At 36.8% G+C, this 20,641-nt stretch overlaps 1 protein-coding gene across 1 annotated transcript in view; it reads right to left on the bottom strand.

The window, feature by feature from the left end:
- The window catches only part of vps50 (VPS50 EARP/GARPII complex subunit), a 127,345-nt gene that overhangs the window by 85,385 nt on the left and 21,319 nt on the right, over window positions 1-20,641 (bottom strand). The window contains exons 6-11 of the mRNA XM_060897438.1: window positions 13,240-13,310; window positions 13,005-13,122; window positions 12,887-12,922; window positions 12,494-12,576; window positions 6,162-6,204; window positions 3,497-3,595 (exon numbers count right to left, since the gene is read on the bottom strand). Of these exons, the coding sequence (XP_060753421.1) occupies window positions 3,497-3,595; window positions 6,162-6,204; window positions 12,494-12,576; window positions 12,887-12,922; window positions 13,005-13,122; window positions 13,240-13,310 (450 nt within the window). The remainder of the gene's footprint in view (window positions 1-3,496; window positions 3,596-6,161; window positions 6,205-12,493; window positions 12,577-12,886; window positions 12,923-13,004; window positions 13,123-13,239; window positions 13,311-20,641) is intronic.

The following is a 20,641-nucleotide window of genomic DNA, read 5'->3' as shown; positions in this document are numbered from 1 at the left end:
AGAAGGAAGAGTGGATGAATGGGTGGATGGCTGTATGGGAGGAAGGATGGAGGTGTGGATGAATGGATGGATGGATGGATGGATAGGTGAATGTATACACTAAGAGGGAACGATAAATACATGGGTGTATGGAACGAAGGGTGGATGGATGGCTACAGTAGATAGATAGATAGATTGGATAAGTGGGTGCATCAGTTAATGGACCGATTGCAGATTAATAATTTTCTGAAGAACAAGCAGCTTATTAAACTTGTAAGACATTTCACCTGTGATCCAAATTTACATGAGATGATAAAGTGTAAAGGTTCTGCACCATGTTACTGCATAATCTTGATCTAAATCACTTCTGCTGCATTATTGTCTGTTTTCTTTATCTTATATAGTTTATTGTCTTGTCTCTGCTGCTGTAACAATGGAATTTCCCACATAGGATTAATAAAGTCTTATCTATTTTCACTCAGTACAAGCAGATGCTGCCTATATCAAACAATTACAGCTCTATCTGCAGTGAGCTGTTGATAAATACAATCTTGAACCACGGCACTGAGTGCATTTGGGTTGCATATTCCAGATCTACTGTGACCCTGACCAAGATAAAGCACCTACTGAGGATAACTGATGTAACGTATATATGTATTGTGTGATGTGATGGAAAATGAATCTACATCAGAAAGGAAAAAAAAAAAAAGATTAACAACTGACAATAAAGCTTATAGGCCAAACCTATGTGAAATTAGAAGATTTTTTACAGCTGCAGAGAACACCCTGTATAATAAAGTACCTCCAAATACGACAAAGCAGAGAACTCCCCCTCATTGTCTGTCTCTTTCTAAGTTTAATCCACGCACTCAGTTACCCTTATTCATCAAAGAGGGAATGAGCAATGATTTAATAGCCAAAAATGTAAATGACTCTGCATCCGATACGAGAAACCTAAAACGGGCAGTGAATCAGCCTCGTCTGCAGCGAAAACCCTACCACACATTAGTTCTTTATTAACATGCCATAAGCATACAACAAAATAACATGCCTTAATTTATGCAGGTCTTGTGACAGTGAGCCAATAAAATGAAGAAAGCAAACAGCAGGCTAGAATCATCCAAGAGGGAAGGGGGAAAAAAATGCTGTAAAGGAAAATTTTCTGGTGATTTTCCGGTGAAGCCGAGTTAGAGCTGCTTGCCTCAGAGGATGGTGAGAATTAGGATTTTATTTCTGGTAGCTTCAAAACGTGTGATCTCTTTAAAACAGATAAAAAAAAAATCTAATACTAATTCTGCTTAAAGCTCAAATCTTGTTTAAGCATTTTCTTATTTCACCTGCAGGGAATTATGTGAACTCAGCATGTGGTTGTAAATACAGAGTAGCAGAAGGAATAAAAATGTAGGAAATTATCTTAGAATTTCAAAAACCTAATAATATCTAAGTCTATTTGAATTGCCTTGATATGTGAATGAATAAGTACATAACGCACCTAAGGGAGAAACAGATAAAGCCTCAACATAATCCTACTCAGATTTTACTCAGATAAAAGGTGTGTTATTCAATTTCCCTCCCCCCCAAAAACTAATAAGCTGTGTTCCGGCTGTAATAAAAGATCTCAAATGAAAAACCGGCCAAATCTTCTATGATAGCCTTCGATAAAATATCTTAAATGATGTGGACCATCAGCATTCAAAGAATCAGCACAGATTCCTGTCAAATCCAAAAGCTCTCCATCTTATGCTAGCATCCTAACAGAACTAGTTAAAGTGGCTATACTATGTTTGAATACATTTGTTATTTACCCACACAGTGCCACTTGAAAGAAAAAGCTGGTCAATTATTACCTTTATTGGTCTATATGTTCATACTACATGAGGGACCATGTACCATGAGCTATTTGGCTAATATCTCTTGTGAGGAATCTTCACACAATACAGTGTAAAATGTCTATTTGTGAAGGTACTGAGCAACCCTTGTGCACCCCAGGGAGCTGTTCTATCACTTTTACCTCTTCATTCTCTACACCGTTCAGTAAAGTCACATGCAGAGGTTCGCTGATGACTCATCCATTGTGGAGTGCATTCACAATGAAAATGATGTAGAGTGCAGGGGTTTGGTGTTGAGCTTTGTTTTGCGGTGCAGCTTAACATCAGTAAGACATGAAGGAACTGGTGGTAGATTTCCAGAAATGCAACTGACCCACTGGAAATGGTTATGAAGAAGAGAATGGCAAGAAAACTGGTGATCATGAACAGTAATGCTTATCGTCTCCATGGCATGCTTTCCAGAAACGCATTTAGCGCTTGGCTCATTTCACTGCAGAGCTCTGGAAAGCACTAGTGAGGGTCATTTCTGCCAGCTGCCATCTCTGCAATGCCTCCTCCCAAAGGGACTGGCCTCCAGCTTTGCAGAATGAATGAATAAAACGACAGGATTCATTCAAATACTTAGAAAACCTGTTACAATATTTGGTGATGCTCACATTTAAACAGATAATGAATAAAATAATAAAAACATCGTGGGTATATCTTCTGTAATATCTTAAGGCACCAGAGATATTTTCTGCCATGAAACTCTCAGCGACACTTGCCTCTAACCTCGCAGAATGACTGAATGAATAACAGGATAGAATTTATTCATATAAATAGTATCACAGATTTGGAGATCTTGCTGCATTAAAAAAAGGAATCTTCTGAAATTGTTAAGTGCCTGACAGCTCAATAGCTCTGGACTACAATGAGGAAAATGCACTATGTGACAAATTCTACAGTATACAAGAAAGTGGTCAGGCAAGACGGGCATTTTAGCACAACCTGGAACTCATTTCAGTCAGTCATTTTCTATATCCGTAGTTCAAGTGATCAAATTTTTTTTGCCTGACAACCTTGACCTACCTTGATGCACTGTCCTGGGTCTGTCCTCCTGTCTGACCCTCTATATAAATAAACTGCAGTGGACTAGTACTTGGCAGCAGATACCACTAGTACAGCTAGTATGAAGCGGTTATATAGTCACAGTCACATGCATATAGACTTTTTACAAACATTTTTTACATGGTATGACTAATAAATCCCATTTCACAATATAAACCCTATAACCTACAGCTGTGTGCACAGAAGCTGTAAACTCATCAGAACACACTAAGGAGTCATTCTCTAAAACTCCCCAAACAGCTTTCTTTCCTACTCATGAGGTGGTAAGTCATAGATGACTTTCTGCAATGTGTGGAGCTTTAATCCTGAGGATCAATGGCAGGAAAGCTAAAGCGGAGAATTCTGCTACATACCCATGACTCCATGCTGCATCAGAGAAAGCAGCGATAAAAAGAAAAGCTTTCTCAGATTCTGACTTCAATCACAGCTTTGTATGCTCTGAGGTAAAGGGAAAAAGGCAGGTATTTCAATGGCAAATAATAGCCTTAATCCAAGACGGTTTTATCTTCCCCTGTGTGACGCAGTGTGGGAGTGAGTTAGGCATAACGCTAACCCTATACCAGCTCTCATGACTTGCTCACCTGTGTCTTGCCCAATAGCGAGTACGCAAGCTGAACTCTGGTGTAGTGAGCGACGTCAAAGTTCTTGCATGTTTTCGACAGCGCTACATCCAGCTGCTCCTGCAAAGACAAGGAGAGAGAAAGAAATGTTTCAGGGGCAGAAGGAACTGAAAATCTTCTCTCCTAATAACAGTAGTCTCTGGAGAGGAGGAAAAAGATTAGGCTTTATAACTTTCTATATGTCTTTCATATCTCTGGCCCAATTGACTATTTAGTGATGAAAGCTTAGCTCCAAAGGCCCTGAAGAAAGGAAAAAAAAAAACAGCACATTTAGAAAACCTTAATTTGAAATTCAACACCTGGCCGAAATATATTAGAAATATAATATAATATAATAAAATATATATATATATATATATATATATATATATATATATATATATATATATATATATATATATATATATATATATAAAAACATACTTATTCATAAGCCCTATCTGGACAAGATTTTTTTCAAGATTGTTTCCGGATTCAGTAATAAATTATTTGGCAGCTATTAGACACTTATAAATTAGCACATTACCGTATTCTCACACTTTGCACTGAGTGCTACCTGGACAAGTGCCGTATCTAGCATGACCCTGACCAGAATAAAGCACTTACTGAAGATGATCAAATGAACATAATCATGATATGTGAACATAAGGGCGTATATAGACATAGCTGTCATTATATAAGTCAATTTAATCAGATCAGGAGACCATTTTCATGTTTTTTCCCTTCCAGCAATGATGACATTTTGACAGATAATTTGACATGCCCCATAGCAACTGCATTTACAATTATATCCTCTCGTTTTTTTCTTTATCTGCAAGAGAAAATAACTACAAACATCTTGTGATGTTGGCCTGCATAATCCCTAAAAGACCCTATCCAGACAGGCCTAAAATTAGCAGACCACAAAGATTGATGAAAACAGCAGAGAAAATGTTGCTAGAAGATTCTTTAGGGAAAAGGGTGAAAAAAGCACCGAGTACCATCTGCAAAAGTCTGAAATTCCCCACCTCCAATTCCACATGTATTCATTAATGTTTGTTTTAATTTGAACTAAAGACACCTGCAATAACTAAAGCTGATTTTTTTCCATCCAGAACTAAAAACAAAGCCACATAAATTAGCATAATTAGATTTCAGATTGGTAATTATCATCAACTGAGCTTGTATGTAAATATTAGAAACAATTATTACTAATTTGACATTTTTACCCAAACAAACACATTAATTAGAGTATTGTTCCACAAACATTCCTTGTGGAGTGATTTTTGCTAATCGACAAACACTGGTTAACAAATTGACTTGACTTATTTATTATTAACATTACCATCATGCATAGGATAGAAATGTGGAAATACAACTGAAAGTGAAATAGAGAGAAAGATGCCATCAACAAGGCTGAGCTCCTTTCATCATTTAATTCATTTAATCTTTCCTGCTCTGTCTGAAACCAAATATGAAAATTAACCAGCAGGGGTTACTCTGTGTGTGTGTGTGTGTGTGTGTGTGTGTGTGTGTGTTCGTTCCCTCTCCTATTCTTGAGCTACCGAATCCACAGAGCAAACAGTTTATTCAAGAGAACACTGTACATCTTCTTCCAAGCTGCAGGGATGCAAAGTTCTCTCTCTCTCACACACAAACACACAAACGCTAAGCACCACTCAAGCTTATATGCATACTTATACACTGGCCAGCCATAACATTAAAACCACCTGCCTAAAATGTGTATTTACTCCTTGTTCCACTGAAACAGCTCTGACTTGTTGTGGCCTGGAGTCCACAAATCCTCTGAAGGTGTGTTGTGGTATCTGGCATAAAGATGTTAGCAGCAGATCCTCTAAGCCCTGCAAGGTATGATGTGTGGCCTCCAGGAAAGTGGACAAAATGTTTGTGCAGCACATCCCACAGATGTTCGACCAGAATGAGATCTGTGAAATTTGGAGGTCAAGTCAACACCTTGAACTTTTTGTCATGTTCTTCAAACCGTTTCTGAACGTTTTTTGCAGTGTTGCAGGGCGCAACACACAGTGAATCCTGGTTCCATCACTTCCCCAGACCCATCCAAATGATGTAAATGAAAACTTGGTTCACTAGACCAGGCCACCTTCTTCCATCGCTCTGTGGTCTGATGCTCACTAGCACTATGATGTATAATATGGATCAAGCTGTGATGCACTTAGTGTTCTGACACCTTGTTATCACAACCAACATAAGTGATCCTTGGGCACCATGACCCTGTTGTGGGTTCACTGGTTGTCTCTCCTTGGATCACTTTTGATAGGTACTAACCACTGCACACTGGGACCACCTGTCTAACCATCACAATTTGGTCCTTGTCCATCACGCTCCATTTTTCTGTATCCAACATGTCAACTCCAAATCATGTTTCAACACAACTATTCACATGCTGCTGAATATATTCAACCCCTTGACAGATGCCAGTGTAATGAGATAATCAATGTTATTCCTTTTACCTGTCAGTGGTTTTAATGTTCTGGCTGACTGGTGTATGTAGGCTCAGATCTCAGAGGGTGAATATGAAATTGGAGAGGACTTTCACAGCTGAGTCCGAGTCTGTTTCTGAAATGTAGCATGTTTATAAATCAAACCTATTTTTTTTGCGACGTACCTCAATTTGTTCCAGAGTGTCTTGCAGCTTTGAGTTCAACTCACTGTGGAGAGAAAAAAATTAAATTGGGTTTAGCAATCACAACCACAAAAGAAAACCTGGCAAAAAAAAAAAATAAATAAATACAATTTTGGACCAAAACAGGATTTCAGCTTCTATCATATAACACACACCTCAACTTTAAAAAAAATCATGAATATATCAAACCAAAATGACAAATGTTTTTATATTCTTTTTAGTCTTGCCTTGGCTAGTTTAACAAATGCTCTTGCAAAAACAGCCTGAAGATGCTATAAGGCCAAAATACATCTAAATCCTTCTAAGCAGAGTGTGATTTTTTTTTTCTGTGAGTGAGTTGCCATTTTTCCTGAGCACCATGTTAACACAAATGTACAAAACATACCAACAACTTTCCCTGTAATTTGCATTAAGAAAGAAAAATAAATAAATAAATAAATAACTCCACATTACACAGCCCTTCAAATCTACTTTTCTTGCACTACCATTTTTGATGAGTTGCTATTTTATAGTAGTAGGTAAAGTAAGAACATGTTGGGTGGTTAATAATATAAGTTAATTTGCAGACAATTAAAAAGATGTTCTGTTGAAAAAATAAGTCTTTAGTTTTAGGCCCAGCATTTAGGGCATGTGAGATAGAAGAGACAAAGAGCAGGGATGCTTAAAGCCAAGTTTCCTTCTCCCACTCTAACTCACGTTAGGGCAGATGCATCAAACATGCTGAGGCGCTGATGGAGAACAGTGGCTCTGTGAAATGTAGTAGATTAGTAAAGACTACCTTCAGAATTTTAGTGCTTTAGTAGAGAAAATCTGCTGTGCCTGCCCTTCTTCCAGATCAAGTCTCAGAGTAATTACAGCGGGTAAAATAAGTATTGAACATGTCACCATTTTTCTCAGTAAATTTATTTCTAAAGGTGCTATTGACATGAAATTTTCACTAGATGTACAAAAATACTTTGTATTTTACCCGCAGTAATTATTCTTTGCAGTTCAGAAATGCATAGATAACCCATGTGTCCAATACCACTAAAGATGAGGCCTGGAATTAAAATCTACTTGCTCAAAATATGAAAAAGGAAGCAATTACAAAAGGGCAAAAGCCTTTGGCATTCAGAAAAAATTTATCTGGGAGCACAGAAGCATTCAAATGATATGAGGATGCCTTCAGTCTGATACCAACACGAGAAGCAGGAATTATTCCACTCTCCTCCTTGCAGGGTGGAAAGCATGGCACGAATACAATGGATGGTACAAATCCAGTGTTAAATCTCACTGCATATTTGAAACTTGCAGCTGGGCTAAATATTACCCTGAAGCGCTTGCTATATTTAGAGGAAGCTTTGCTGTTCTGAAAGCTGTTCTGTATTTTTATGAGCAGATCTCAACTATGGGTATATTCCAGCAGTTGTTTCACAGCTACTCTTTTACTGTCGGTGCTCTGATGTGAGAGTAACAGATGTTAAAGTCTCCCCATGTACAGGCAGAGTCATGCTACACTGGCGTGCCAATTTTGTGAAGATGGCACATTTGTTTATTCCAGAGACACGCACACACTGACACACCAGCATCTTCTGTTCATTAATGCTTTAAAGTTTTACATCTGCAGCGCATATGTATTTGGCTAAAATAAATAAATAAATAAATATATTAAGACAGAATGCTCTAAAACATGGTTCCCCTGAGCTGCAAGCGAGTCACGGTCACAGCACAGAGCAATCACAGTATGACACATTGCCCTCATTATTTCAGATGTAAAATGAGAATTGAGCTTAAAAGACGCCAATGATTAACATGTATGCATACAGCAAGTGACATTATTGTGGTGCTCATGCAGCATGCAGCATTAATAACAAACCAAGCTTTAGCTAAATTTGAAGGTTTATTAAGCAGATTATATTATTATCCTTGGTAATCCAGCAGAAGAAGCATAGCGAGAACAGGAGTTCAAGCCTCTGAAGTGTTCATTTTCAAATTGTAAAAATATTCAAATTGAAGACATTTTGAATACCTAATCATTAGAATTAAATTTTGGATAGATAATGACTTTTAAAGGACATGGATAAAGGACACTAATGCTGTCATTAGTATGTAAGCCTACTTCTTACTGGGATACAGCCTGGAATGTAGATGGACTTGGCACTCATGAGCAACTACACAGGCTAGCTCTCAATATCATTTTGCATCCAGACTGTAACGTCTGGTACATTAGCCTTATCATTAATAATATCCATTTACTTTTAGAGAAGTAAAGAATTGTTCTAAATGTTATACATTTGTTATTGTTCTTCCCTGATTCTTTCCCTCAGATATGCACAAACTTTGTTCGTTCCTTCATCCACTGATGATAGAAATGCTCAAATTCTCAGGGAATTTACAAACCTTTATTGGTATCTCTTCACCCATATATTCATCATGCAAAGCAAACACTATATAACTCATATTAGAGTACGGTGGATGCTGCGTATTTATTGTAGTGTTGCAGCAGGTACACTTGTGAAAAATAGTTGATTTTATATGAAACTCTGCATAGTTTAACATCTACATTGCAAACTATGGTGCGGAATTGCCATGTAAATAAACAACAGTTACTATTGACCATAATGTGCAACAGAGGGATAAAGTTATAAATCTATAACTTTTACTTTTATCTCTTTCATACACCTGAGAAGTTGTGGGTTAAAAACATTAGGAGCAGATGATGCAACTTTGGGAAAAATTGTCTATTAACCATCTATTAATTTATTAACCAGTGTGGTTTAAAAATACCTTCTGAATTTAAACAATGTTATCAAGTATATATAAAGTTCATTCCTAATTGAATTAATGGTTAGCATTTATAGTATTGTATCTGCAGGACCTCAGAGGTGAAGCAGCAGAGAACCATCAAGATTCAGGACGAAGCATTAAAGCATGGTCTGCCAATATAATAATAATAATAATAATAATAATAATAATAATAATAATAATAATAATAATAATAATTATTATTATTATTATTATTATTATTATTATTATTGTTATTATTATTATTATTTCCTTAAAGACATACCATGGAAGTAGCAAGCAGCCATTTAGAGAACAGCCCAGTTGCCAGAACTGCCTCTGCAGCCATGCAGTCTTATAGTCACTTATATCCCCAAAAAGAGTAAACGACAATATAAAGTCTCAAGGCAACACCGTTATTTAAAACTGATGTAGAATAGATGAATGGATACTTTTTGTAGACCTCTGATCCCAAGAGGATGGGCTCTGAAATACACAGCAGGACTGGGAAGGAGATGCTCAGAACAGCAGCAGCAGGCAAATAAAAAACCAACAGTGGAACAGGATTCCCACTGGACCGAGGCTTGAACAAAAACTACATGCCACTCCATAAACATATTCATACAGCTCTCTCTATGCTTCAGAGCAGTTTAGCTTTAAGCAGATCATCCCTGTTTACCGTCACTTTCCAGCACAATTTCAAATTCAACATTAATATTGCATATGTGGAGGCAATGATTCTCTGAAGCATAAGCTGCTTTAGGTTCTACCAAAAGGCCTGGAGCAGTAAGAAAACACAGCATCCGACACACATGGTGTAACAAAACAAAAAAAAAAAAAAAAAAGATATAAAAGGTCATGCTGATTAACACGAAGTGTGCTGGAAAAGCGTTGGTGAACATGCTGCATGATTACCATGTCTGTTATAAAATGGGTTTATCGTATACATACTGGAAAACATCCAAGATTTTGTCCATGGTAACCAGCCCCTCATTACAGACACAGCATATAGAGGTTAGGCCTAAAACTGCTAGAGCTGTGCCTAACATTTAAAATATGTATTTATATTCAAATTCAAGGTAATGCAATACTTTTGTACTTACATTTGTGAAATGGAATTTGAGACAAATGAAGACTTCAGAACCAGAGGACAATCTTTCAGTACACTAATGCTGTTATGACTATTTAAGTCTATGACTTAGGGTTTGGAAAAACAGCCTTGCATGTAGACTGACCTGGCATTCATGAGCATTAGATTATTCTGAGAAAAGTGCAGCACAAGCAGGCTGCGATATTTTCCGTTATGTGTTACCAGACCTGCCTTTTAATACCCAAAAATGATCATTTCAACGGTTGCATTTTCATTATCGGTTTACTTTGAGTTGGGTGTGAAATATTTATTAGTATTTGGTTCGATATTTGAAGGACAGACAGCAGGCAAGAGAAAAACAGCAGAAAACCTGAACTTGACTCATACAAGATGTTACTGTGAAGCACATTCAGCTCTCAGCAATGTTCCTGAATATTTTATCTTTTGTTCACAAAACAGGTTAAAATGTCCTTGCTCTCTGTCACATCTTACGTTCGACTGCATAAAGACAGACAAAGTCCAACTGCAGAAATGTGCCAAAGGCAAACCATCAGCGCATGTGGTACGAGCATAGAAGAACCCAATACATCCTACTTGATGGACAGTAAATAAGAAGAGTCATTATAAATGTAATTGTGAAATAGCACCGATATTTAGCTTCACAATTGAAGGAGACTTGTTATCAATATAGTGGACTTGCAGCCAAAGACCTTGTTATTTCTATAGTAGGCACGACATTCAGGGAAGAATGAGAGAAAAAATGATTGTTCCTCAAATAGCACCATTAGCCTTGTAGATTTAAGTGCTTTAAGCCCTCTTAAAGACATGTGTACAGTATGTGTACAGTAGATTGCACAGTGTACAGTACAATCTTCATTTTTAACTTGGCTTTATAAGAGATGCAAAACAGGACCAGGTTTCCACTGTGCCAGTCCAGTTGTCTGGAGCTGTTGAGGGATTGAAAAAAGTAGGGATGCATCAACAAGAAGACAATGCAGAAAAAAACTGACAATGAATACTTTTTCATATGTGTATTTGAGGACGATGTCCTCTCAGCAGACTGCTCGCCACACATAAGGGCATGCATTACAGTTCATTTAATTGCCGTAGAGAAAATGAACTGCCTTCTAGTTGTTACTCTATGCTGGCAACAACATCTGAGACCTCCAGTTAAAGCCATCCAAGTACAAGCAGGAAAATATTTTAATGTGCTGCATAACTTTTGAAAATGCTTTTATTTCTGACCCTTCATTATCCTCTACAGGTAATGGACACTAACTGGACTAAGTGCTTTGAAGGACAACAGTTTCCCCTCTACATAGCAGGACTTGGCTGCTAACTATCTTTTGAAAAGTGCAGGTGCTGATAAGATATATAAAAAAGAAAAGTTTGTGTGATCAGTGAAACAGGGATTTTTTCTCGTCTCGTCAGATGTGTCTATGCACTCTCATTTAAAACAGCATTTCAAGTCACAACAGCAAGGAATGATAGATGCTTTGAAAGTATTTGACTGAGTGTAACTCAGTCTGCAACTGAGTGAGTGAGTGAGTGAGTGAGTGAGTGAGTGATTAAGTAAGTAAGTAAGTGAGTGAGTGAGTGAGTGAGTGAGTGAGTAAGTAAGTAAGTGAGTGACTGAGTGAGTGAGTGATTAAGTAAGTAAGTGAGTGAGTGAGTGAGTGAGTGAGTGAGTGAGTAAGTAAGTAAGTGAGTGACTGAGTGAGTGAGTGATTAAGTAAGTAAGTAAGTAAGTGAGTGAGTGAGTGAGTGAGTGAGTGAGTGAGTGAGTGAGTGAGTAAGTAAGTAAGTAAGTGAGTGAGTAAGTGAGTGAGAGTGATTAAGTAAGTAAGTAAGTAAGTGAGTGAGTGAGTGAGTGAGTGAGTGAGTGAGTGAGTGAGTAAGTAAGTAAGTAAGTGAGTGAGTAAGTGAGTGAGAGTGATTAAGTAAGTAAGTAAGTGAGTGAGTGAGTGAGTAAGTGAGCGAGCAAGCAAGCAAGCAATCGACCGAATGAGTGAGCGACTGACTGAGTAAATGAGTTACTGACTGAATGAATGAGTAAGTGAGTGAGGGAGTAAGTGAGTCATTGTGTAAATGGCTGCCTGAGTGAATGACTGAGCGAGCAAATTAATACATGAGTGAATGAGTGAGTGAGTCAGTGACTAGGCAAGTGGTTGAGTCTGATTAAGCTAACAGAGTCAGATTCTGTGACTGTAAGCCAGGTCTGTTGTGTTTTGCATCTCCAAAAATACATTATTATTAACTTGTCCCAAAATAAAACTAACTTCTTGAATCGTAAAAAAAACTTGTAACAAAAGACCACAGTGTATAAATATGAAAATGTGCACAAGAGGCAGTAACATTGGCATAGTTTGCCATTTCAGTGCATGGAGTGGTTCATTTAAATCCGAAGAGATTCCCTCAGCATCACCGCAATGGTCCTCAAGTTAAACAGTGCTCAACATACCTTATGCAGCTGTAGTGCTTGAAAGTGCTGGCAGCCTTTTGACATTCCAAGCACAACTGGATTGCACCTGGATAGTCCTCCTCCTGCCAAAAACAAACACATTCACTATCAGTAACACAACTATACATCAACCCTGTGTAAGATCTTTCAACCCGGGCTGCAAAGCATAAACTTTAATGTATGTATGGTTAGCACTCCTATTAGAACTGAGGTGATGCTCCATAGCACAGAATGGATGTGATAATGGACTGGTTATACCCATTTACAAAATTGGGTAAATTGAGAAAACCCGTCCATTAATGGCTTTTATTAAAAATTACCTAAAATGATCTAAAAGGATTTAAGACACATTTTTGTCAATGATGATATAAGGAAAGCCTGCGTCATCCTTACCTCCAGCATCTCACTCAGTCGAACATCAGTCCTTTGCTGAGTAAAAGAATAAAAGAGTTTATTTGTCATGGATAATGGCACACAGTTAACTAGGTTCAACAAAGAACATAGTAGTTACCAGTGTCTTAATGGTTCTTAAAGACTTTAACAATCCTGTCAGCAGCTGCCTGCGTCTCTGGTTGGCCAGGAGCCCAAGACTTGCTTCGGTGAAGCCTTCTTTAGCAAAAGCAAGCTGCCTATAAACAAACAACAAAAACAATTTGTGTGTAAATGTATTAGATGTTAGCTTAGTCATAATTCTAAAGGCATTTCTTTTCTAATAGTAAGTTGGTGATGTAGGAAGTGAACCAGACCTCCGAGCATTGGTGCAGATAACTGCAGCCAACTGCAGTGTGGTTTGCAGGGATGTTACTCGCTCCAATTCCTAAATCAAATGGGGGAAAAAAATTACATTAACCCTTTTTATCAGTACACTGGCGTTCCATTGTGCCAAAGGAATGAAAATCAAATTTACATTTTCAGTCAGGATAAAATTACTTTAATTATTTTATGGCTGTAATTCAGATAAAAACTAGTGAGGAGACTGTTGGCTTTCAGGGTTAAACCTCACTAGTGTTGGACCTCACTTTCAGTGTTTTTTTTTCCTCACACTGAATTTTAGTGGTTGAAGTTAACCCCTTCAAACTTTAGATGCTCGTGAACAAGCGTATCAGAGAGTAAAATGGGTTTAATATCACCATTCAAAACAGTTGTTCTTTCACCAGACTCTTGTTTTATCTCTCTTTTGAAGTTAAGAATATAAGAAATATTAAAAATTATATTTGTTTTACCAAGAAACTGCTAAGCATTCTTAAGATTGTCCCGTTACTGACTTTAAAGGAAAGGTTTTACTAAATTTAGCTATGACACTAAAGACGCCTTCTATAAACATCGCGATACCAACAATTAAGATCTTTTTTTTTTTTGACATACCGTCAGAATCAAAATTTGACTAATCAGAAAGAGAACTGAGCAGCTCTGTGGTATAAAATAGTATAATTTAACATTAATCAATGGCAGAGTGTAAAGTCATTTAAAAAAAAAATCTAACTGTTTTGTACAGCACAAATCCAAACCAATTAATGCAACTCACGCTGCCTTCAGGTGCTTTCAGAATTGTCATGATTATGAGTTTTCCACTGGGAAGTTATATAAGCCCTCAGGTTGTAATTACGATTGATCGTTTCCATACTCGAGTTTCTAAAATGGTAGGAGTCCTAAACTTTCAACACAGCGGATGATAATATTCTGTTAACTAGCTTACTAATGATAATGGAGTTTTGGTTAAAGAAAAACCTAGCATTCGGTACAGAAACATTAATGTCTGTTATGGTGTCAAAATAAATGTAAAAGAAACAATAAGAGGAGAAATGTATGATTGAACCTGCTGTCATCTTTATTACACCTTCCCTACAACAAAGGTGAATGCAACATACTAAGTTTTTCTAATAAAATACTTTCTAATAAAGCAAATGTAATATTTTAGCCACAAAAACAATTTTTGGGCGGTAAATCCACACATACATGCTATCAAGTGACAGAGCAATGACAAGGTGCCACAGGAACATACCCATGATACCCAATTAATTGTTGAGTAGAATTTACGACTTTCTCCTTCGTCTATCCACATCAAAGAGTTCGAAAAGCTGTCAGGGCCTGAGTTGAACACACACTAAAAACCCGGTCTCTCAGTCTTAAGACAACATGCGTCAGATACGACCTTTAGTACAGTTTTAGCCTTTGGCAAGAGAGAGAGAAAGCATCATCCCACTGTCATATTAAACATAATTATTTAACACCAGAATATGAGGTGGAAAAAATTGATTCCACAGAGGACATGTGTACAATGCTTCTTTATGCTCAACATCACAAAAAGCAACATTCTTTCTTAGGAGAGCTTATGGCTGGTTATTACTAGTATCTGTGAAAACCCTGGAAGGTTCCTGATAGAACAGTGTATTCAATAACAAAACGTGTCTAGGGCACCCTAGAGGACATCAAACAGGGTTCACACACATGATCAGATGAAAAACAGAGAAAAATAAAGGCTGTGTTTGTAGTGCGTTCTGCTTGAAGCCTACACTCGTACACACAGGAGAGTGAGAAGTTAATTAGAAGTCATCAGACCTTTAACTGGCATGGGAACAATGTCATATCTAGAAATCAGACCTGAAGTAAATTCTATCAAATTTCTACCAATGGTTACATAGAGCTCAGAGTTTATTAATTTTTGTAGAATGTTATATACGATAAACATGGGTGATTAAAAACAGTGTATGGAGGTCTTTCAAACCTCTTCAAAGTTCTTATTTAGTCAGTCTAATTTATTCATTATACAGAAAAGAGTTTCATCTATTTATAATCAAATTCAAATTTCTGTCACGAATACAGTACAACTACAGTACTGTGCAAAAGTTTTAGGCAGGTTTGAAAAAATGCTGTAAACAAAGAATGCTTTCAGAAATATAAATAATGAGTGTTTATTTCTGTCAATTTACAAAATGCAAAGTGAGCAAACAAAAGAAAAATCTACTACCTTTTTCTGTTACTACCTTTTGCATGCAAACCAGCATGAAGTGATGGCACGGCCCCCACAGAGCCCTGATCTCAACAACATCGAGTGTGTCTGGGATTACATGAAGAGACAGAAGGATGTGAGAAAGCCTGTGGTTAGTTCTCCAAGATGTTTGGAACACCTACCAGCCGAGTTCCTTCAAAAAACTGTGTGCAAGCGTACCTAGAAGAATTACTGCTGTTTTGAAGGCAAAGGGTGGTGACACCAAATATTGATTTGATTTAGATTTCTCTTTTGTTCATTCACCGCATTTTGTTCATTTATGAAAATAAATGTTTAACACTTCCATTTTTTTAAAGCATTCTTTGTTTACAGCATTTTTTTTCACACCTGCCTATAACTTTTGCACAGTACTGTATACATCGTATGACGTGCTGAAATGCTTTACGAATGCCAGTCATAAAAAGCAGAATAGAAAAATAGAACAAAATAGAATCGAAATGCTTGCAATAGAAGATCTATTAAAGCAAAATTGAAAAAAATATATAGAATAAATATATAAGAAATATTTTAAAATATATACACACACAACTGTTGAGTCTGAGTGTCTGATTCCTCTCAATGTTTTTACCTCATGATGTCTCTGGTTTTTCCTTGCTACCATTGTGTCTGGTTTGCTGATCACTTATAACTCTAAATCTATATCTATAACCAGATATCTGTAAAGCTTCACATCTGGTCCTTGTGATAAATTTGTCTGCTTTAACTACCAGACAGTTATACAGTTAAACAGGAGGAAAGCTAGTGAAGAAAAAGAGCTTCAGACATTTAACACTGCTCTTAACTTGAGGCTGTTTTGATCAGTTACAAAATCTAATCAGTTCATCTGCTGGTTTCAGTGATAATCCCTCATAAATCCTTTCAGTCAAGCACTCGTTGAGATATCATGTTAAAGAGAATCTCAGACAAACGCACAGATGGACAGACAGATGCACATTCCAGTTATCATCAGTTAGTTACACAAAACATTTAAATGTAAATAATGATGTGCTTATGATCATATTTATTATACGTTTTATAAAATATGCCACATTCCTGTTTGTTTTAAAAGGTGCAATAGTCTCTTTTTCATTTTTTTCTTGTAAAAGAAATAATACAAAAACCAGAAGAACAAAATGAACACTGGCAGCTTTTTCCCCATGATGTAGTAATTTATTACTGGTGAAGGAGATGACACTAGACACAGAATTAACTATGTTGACTAAGATAAGACTGCTTTTTAACACGACGATTCAAGCAGTTAAAAGCCCTATTGTGTGTGTCACAACGTTAACAATACTAGTTTAAAAGCTCAGTAGAAAATGTCTCATGCCGACATGTGTGTGTTTATGGTGTTATAACTCAGCTTTCAAGTTAAAGTTAAAAGTCGATATACCGTAGGTTCTGTGAGGAAGCTTGGCCCAGAAATTGGCATTGGCACTTATTTAACTTCAGCTCTATAACCATTAGAGATTTAAAGTTATAAAACTGATAGTTATTCTCATGATAATATGAAAATGTAAACACCCCTTTGATAAGCAATATTAACATGTTCACATGCCAATCCACTATTAACAATAAACTCACAGGAAGGTTGCAAATTATTTGGAACGGTTTAATAGTCCTGATTAATTTGCAGTTTGAGAGCAACTTATTTAAACCAGGCTTCTTTCTGTATGTATAAATTTTGATGAGCACTTTCCTGGAGTACCCCTGAAGGACAAAGGCCATTGTCATGAAGAGTCACCAGGTCACAAGTGTCAAAACAAGTGCCTGAAAGCATCATGTGTGTATAGCTCTCCAGCAGTACTTAAACTCTGCCCTGTTTCACCATCAGACAGAGAAAACATATTTCATCTGTGACTTGGATCCTCACCATTCCATATTCTGCTTCATCAGGGTCATGTGCTCAGAAGCAGCTGTAAAAGCCAGCGTTCAATCATCTCGGCTCATACACTGACCTCAGGGCTGAAACAGCCCAGTCTAAATAACCCAGGCCACCTGTTATGTTGGCCACAGTGCAGCTAGACAGTCTTACGGTGGGCTGCGATCCTCAAAACACATCCAGGACACATCCAAAACACCTCACTGACTCAGATGCCTCAAGCTAGTCGAAAAAAAATGGCTTGGTTATCTCCTGACAAGCGAGTTGAAGAAAGAACAGCATGGAGAAAAAAAAAATGCTCCGTTACAATTTCCGAAGCAATGACTGTTCTTAAATAAATAAAATAATAATTTAAATGCAGTAAAAAATGATGTAATTAAAGCTGAACTGGTACAGGATACGACCCGACATCCATCTATAGAAGAATCCTGTAGTCATGGCATAACATTCTGTGCATTCCGTATCAAATTTAGTTTAGTTAACAGGGTACACAGAAAAGGTACACCATGTTGATGCTTTCTATTTCTATTTGTTTCCTTATCCTCTAAGCGTTACTGACATTTGAGAAAGAAAGAGTCTGAACCTGAAGTAGCCCAAAGATGGCCTCTGCCACTTATTTTCAGCCTCTTATAGAAAATGACTGGAGATTTTTTTTTTATCTATAAAAGGCAAGAAAAATGTTTGGACACTGAAAATCACAGAAAAATATAATATTTGAAAATGGATTAAAAATTGCAAGGAACGCATTGGTTACTTTTCATTCCAGAAATGAATTTCAAAGATTCAAAAAGGTTCCAGAAAACTCACTTTACATGTTTCTCCCCTAGGACCATGAATTACAAAATTGAAACATGCTCATGATTTTAGGCATGTTCCAATTTTGTAATTCATGGATCTAGGGGAGAAAAGTGTAAATGTGGGTAGCAATAGAATATTTATAGAGGGTCTGGATGGTTTTTGTTTTTTTTCAATTTTACTCAATTTTACGTATTTTTACAGTAAAAATACTATATATATATATTAAACTTTATTTTTTTCTCTTTTTTTATTACATACAAATGTATGTGAAATGAAAATAATTATAAAAGTTTACATACAGTATTATAGAATCAATATTGTTGTGTACTTAATTAAAGTTCTTAGATCAAGTTTCCAACCCCACTTTAATTGAAACATTAGAAGTCTTATTTTGTGTTTCTTTCGTTTGTTTTCAGTTTTACAGTGAAGGTTAGACTGCAATGGTACAGTTTCAGTTTTACAGTGAAGGTTAGACTGCTTAGGAAATCAATTAAAGCTTTTAGATGTTTTCACAATTTAATATAGTAAAAAGCGAGCAGCTGTTTAACAAAGCACTCGTTTTGATGATCATATTTTGATCTGATTGCCAGGAACAAGGCAAAAGCATTACTTATTTCATTAGAAGGCAAATATAATTGCTTCCTGTGCCACTACACACGAATGCACCATGTTCTAGGAGATATAAAGGATTTACAAAATAGATCACGTGAATTTCTGTAAAATCCAAGAACAAATTGTTCAGCAAGCCAAGCTGCATTGCCAATAGCAACATTATTTCTCCTCTTTTTTGTTTTTTTGGGTAAATGGAGACTGGTTTGTCTTTTACTGGGTCAGATCTAGTTTGAGAAGCACTGTGTTCATACCCAGGACAGTGTGTGTGTGTTATGTTATCATGTGATTGCTTTATTTACAGGTAAGGCTGTTCTTAGACACAGCATTAAGTAGAATGCCTAAAACCCCAGCAGTGATAAAACTGAGACATGTAAAGCGTCCACAGATGTGCGTATACCGAGAATTTTACAATTTATTTAATTTTTATAATGTATTTTACAACACGAAAGCCAATCAGAGTACATTTTATACCATTTAAACATTTGTATTTGATGAACAGCTGAGGGAGCAGGAGGAACTGAAGAACTCTCAAATTTACAACTCTGCATAGACAGCACCTAAGCACTATATACTCAGCAGAAGATAATTCATAGAATTAAAATCTAACAGTACTTAATTATAGGACAATCAGACACAACAAATCTCAGTATGCTGGTTTTCCCAATGGGCTCTTTTTGTTAGACACAAGAAATGGACCAATTAATCTGCAGGCATGTGAACTACCCACTTGCAACTTAATTCACTTGGCACATTTTCACAATGCAGTAAAAACCATTTCAAACTACACAAGGATCGAAAGGAACTGCAGCTTTCATTTATGTGTAAATAAAGCTCAGATCTCTGCTAAGGGTTGGTTATGGAGAGGAATAATATTGAAAGCTTTGCCACTTGTATTTCCATATAACTTTAAAAAGATGAGCATCAGATAAACCACTCATCCTGACAGCCAATTTCAGCAATCCGCTAATCCGTCTGTAGGAGACACAAAAAGATTAATTCCTTCCTCTCCACACCAGAATCCAGAGTCTATGGAGGAGAGCAAAAACCCCACCGTTTCTTGATCAAAGCCTGGCCAGCATGGCCGTACTAAAGTCCAGGGGAAAAAACTCCCAGAGTAATCCAGTATGGGGTGTGGGAGAGAAACAGGCTAGGGAGAGCACATGCAGCTCCTCAACTCTTTCTTCTCACACTACTTTAATCCCAAAGCACACGGAAATCATTCCTAAGATCAAAACACCTCCTCATTAACAGGTTTGTCAGTGGCACCGTCTGTGAATCACAATGAGTGAGCTTACATTTCCACAAACATCATTTCATCAGTGCAGCCTGCAGCTGTGAGACAAAAGTTGGTGAACTTTTGGACATTTCTACATAATTGAGCCCCAGATCATAATAACGTTAGTCTAAAAAGAAAAAAAACATTCAAGCTATCAGGTGATTAAAAAAAATGTAACAGGGCAAAACAAAATCTCAACAGAACAGCGATCATGTTTTGGATGGCTGGTTTAAAGAAGCTTCTTCAGATCACACCAAATCATTTCAATGGAACTTAGGACGTTCTGAAATTTCTCTTATTGGTTTAAGTTTTGGAGTGCTGTCATGTTGTATTATTTCAATGCTTTTAGATTTTCGACCACAAAGTCCTCTGTGGGTGTAATGCAGTGCCACTACCGACATCTGCATCTGTTTAGAGCCCTAAATATCTGCAGCTGTACAGAGATTTGGAATAGAAATGGACACGATTTAAACAGAACATTTTATTCTGAAAAATGAATAACTTTCTTTTTGATTTTTGGGTTTTTATTTTTTGGTATTATTAAATGTGAACGCTTCTATTACACCCATGTCAACACTGACAAAAAACATA

The sequence above is a fragment of the Tachysurus vachellii genome, chromosome 21 (assembly GCF_030014155.1).
Source record: "Tachysurus vachellii isolate PV-2020 chromosome 21, HZAU_Pvac_v1, whole genome shotgun sequence".
Classification (NCBI taxonomy): Eukaryota; Metazoa; Chordata; class Actinopteri; order Siluriformes; family Bagridae; genus Tachysurus; species Tachysurus vachellii.
The sequence above is the reverse complement of the archived record's forward strand: the minus strand, read 5'-3'. Positions and strand labels throughout refer to the sequence as shown.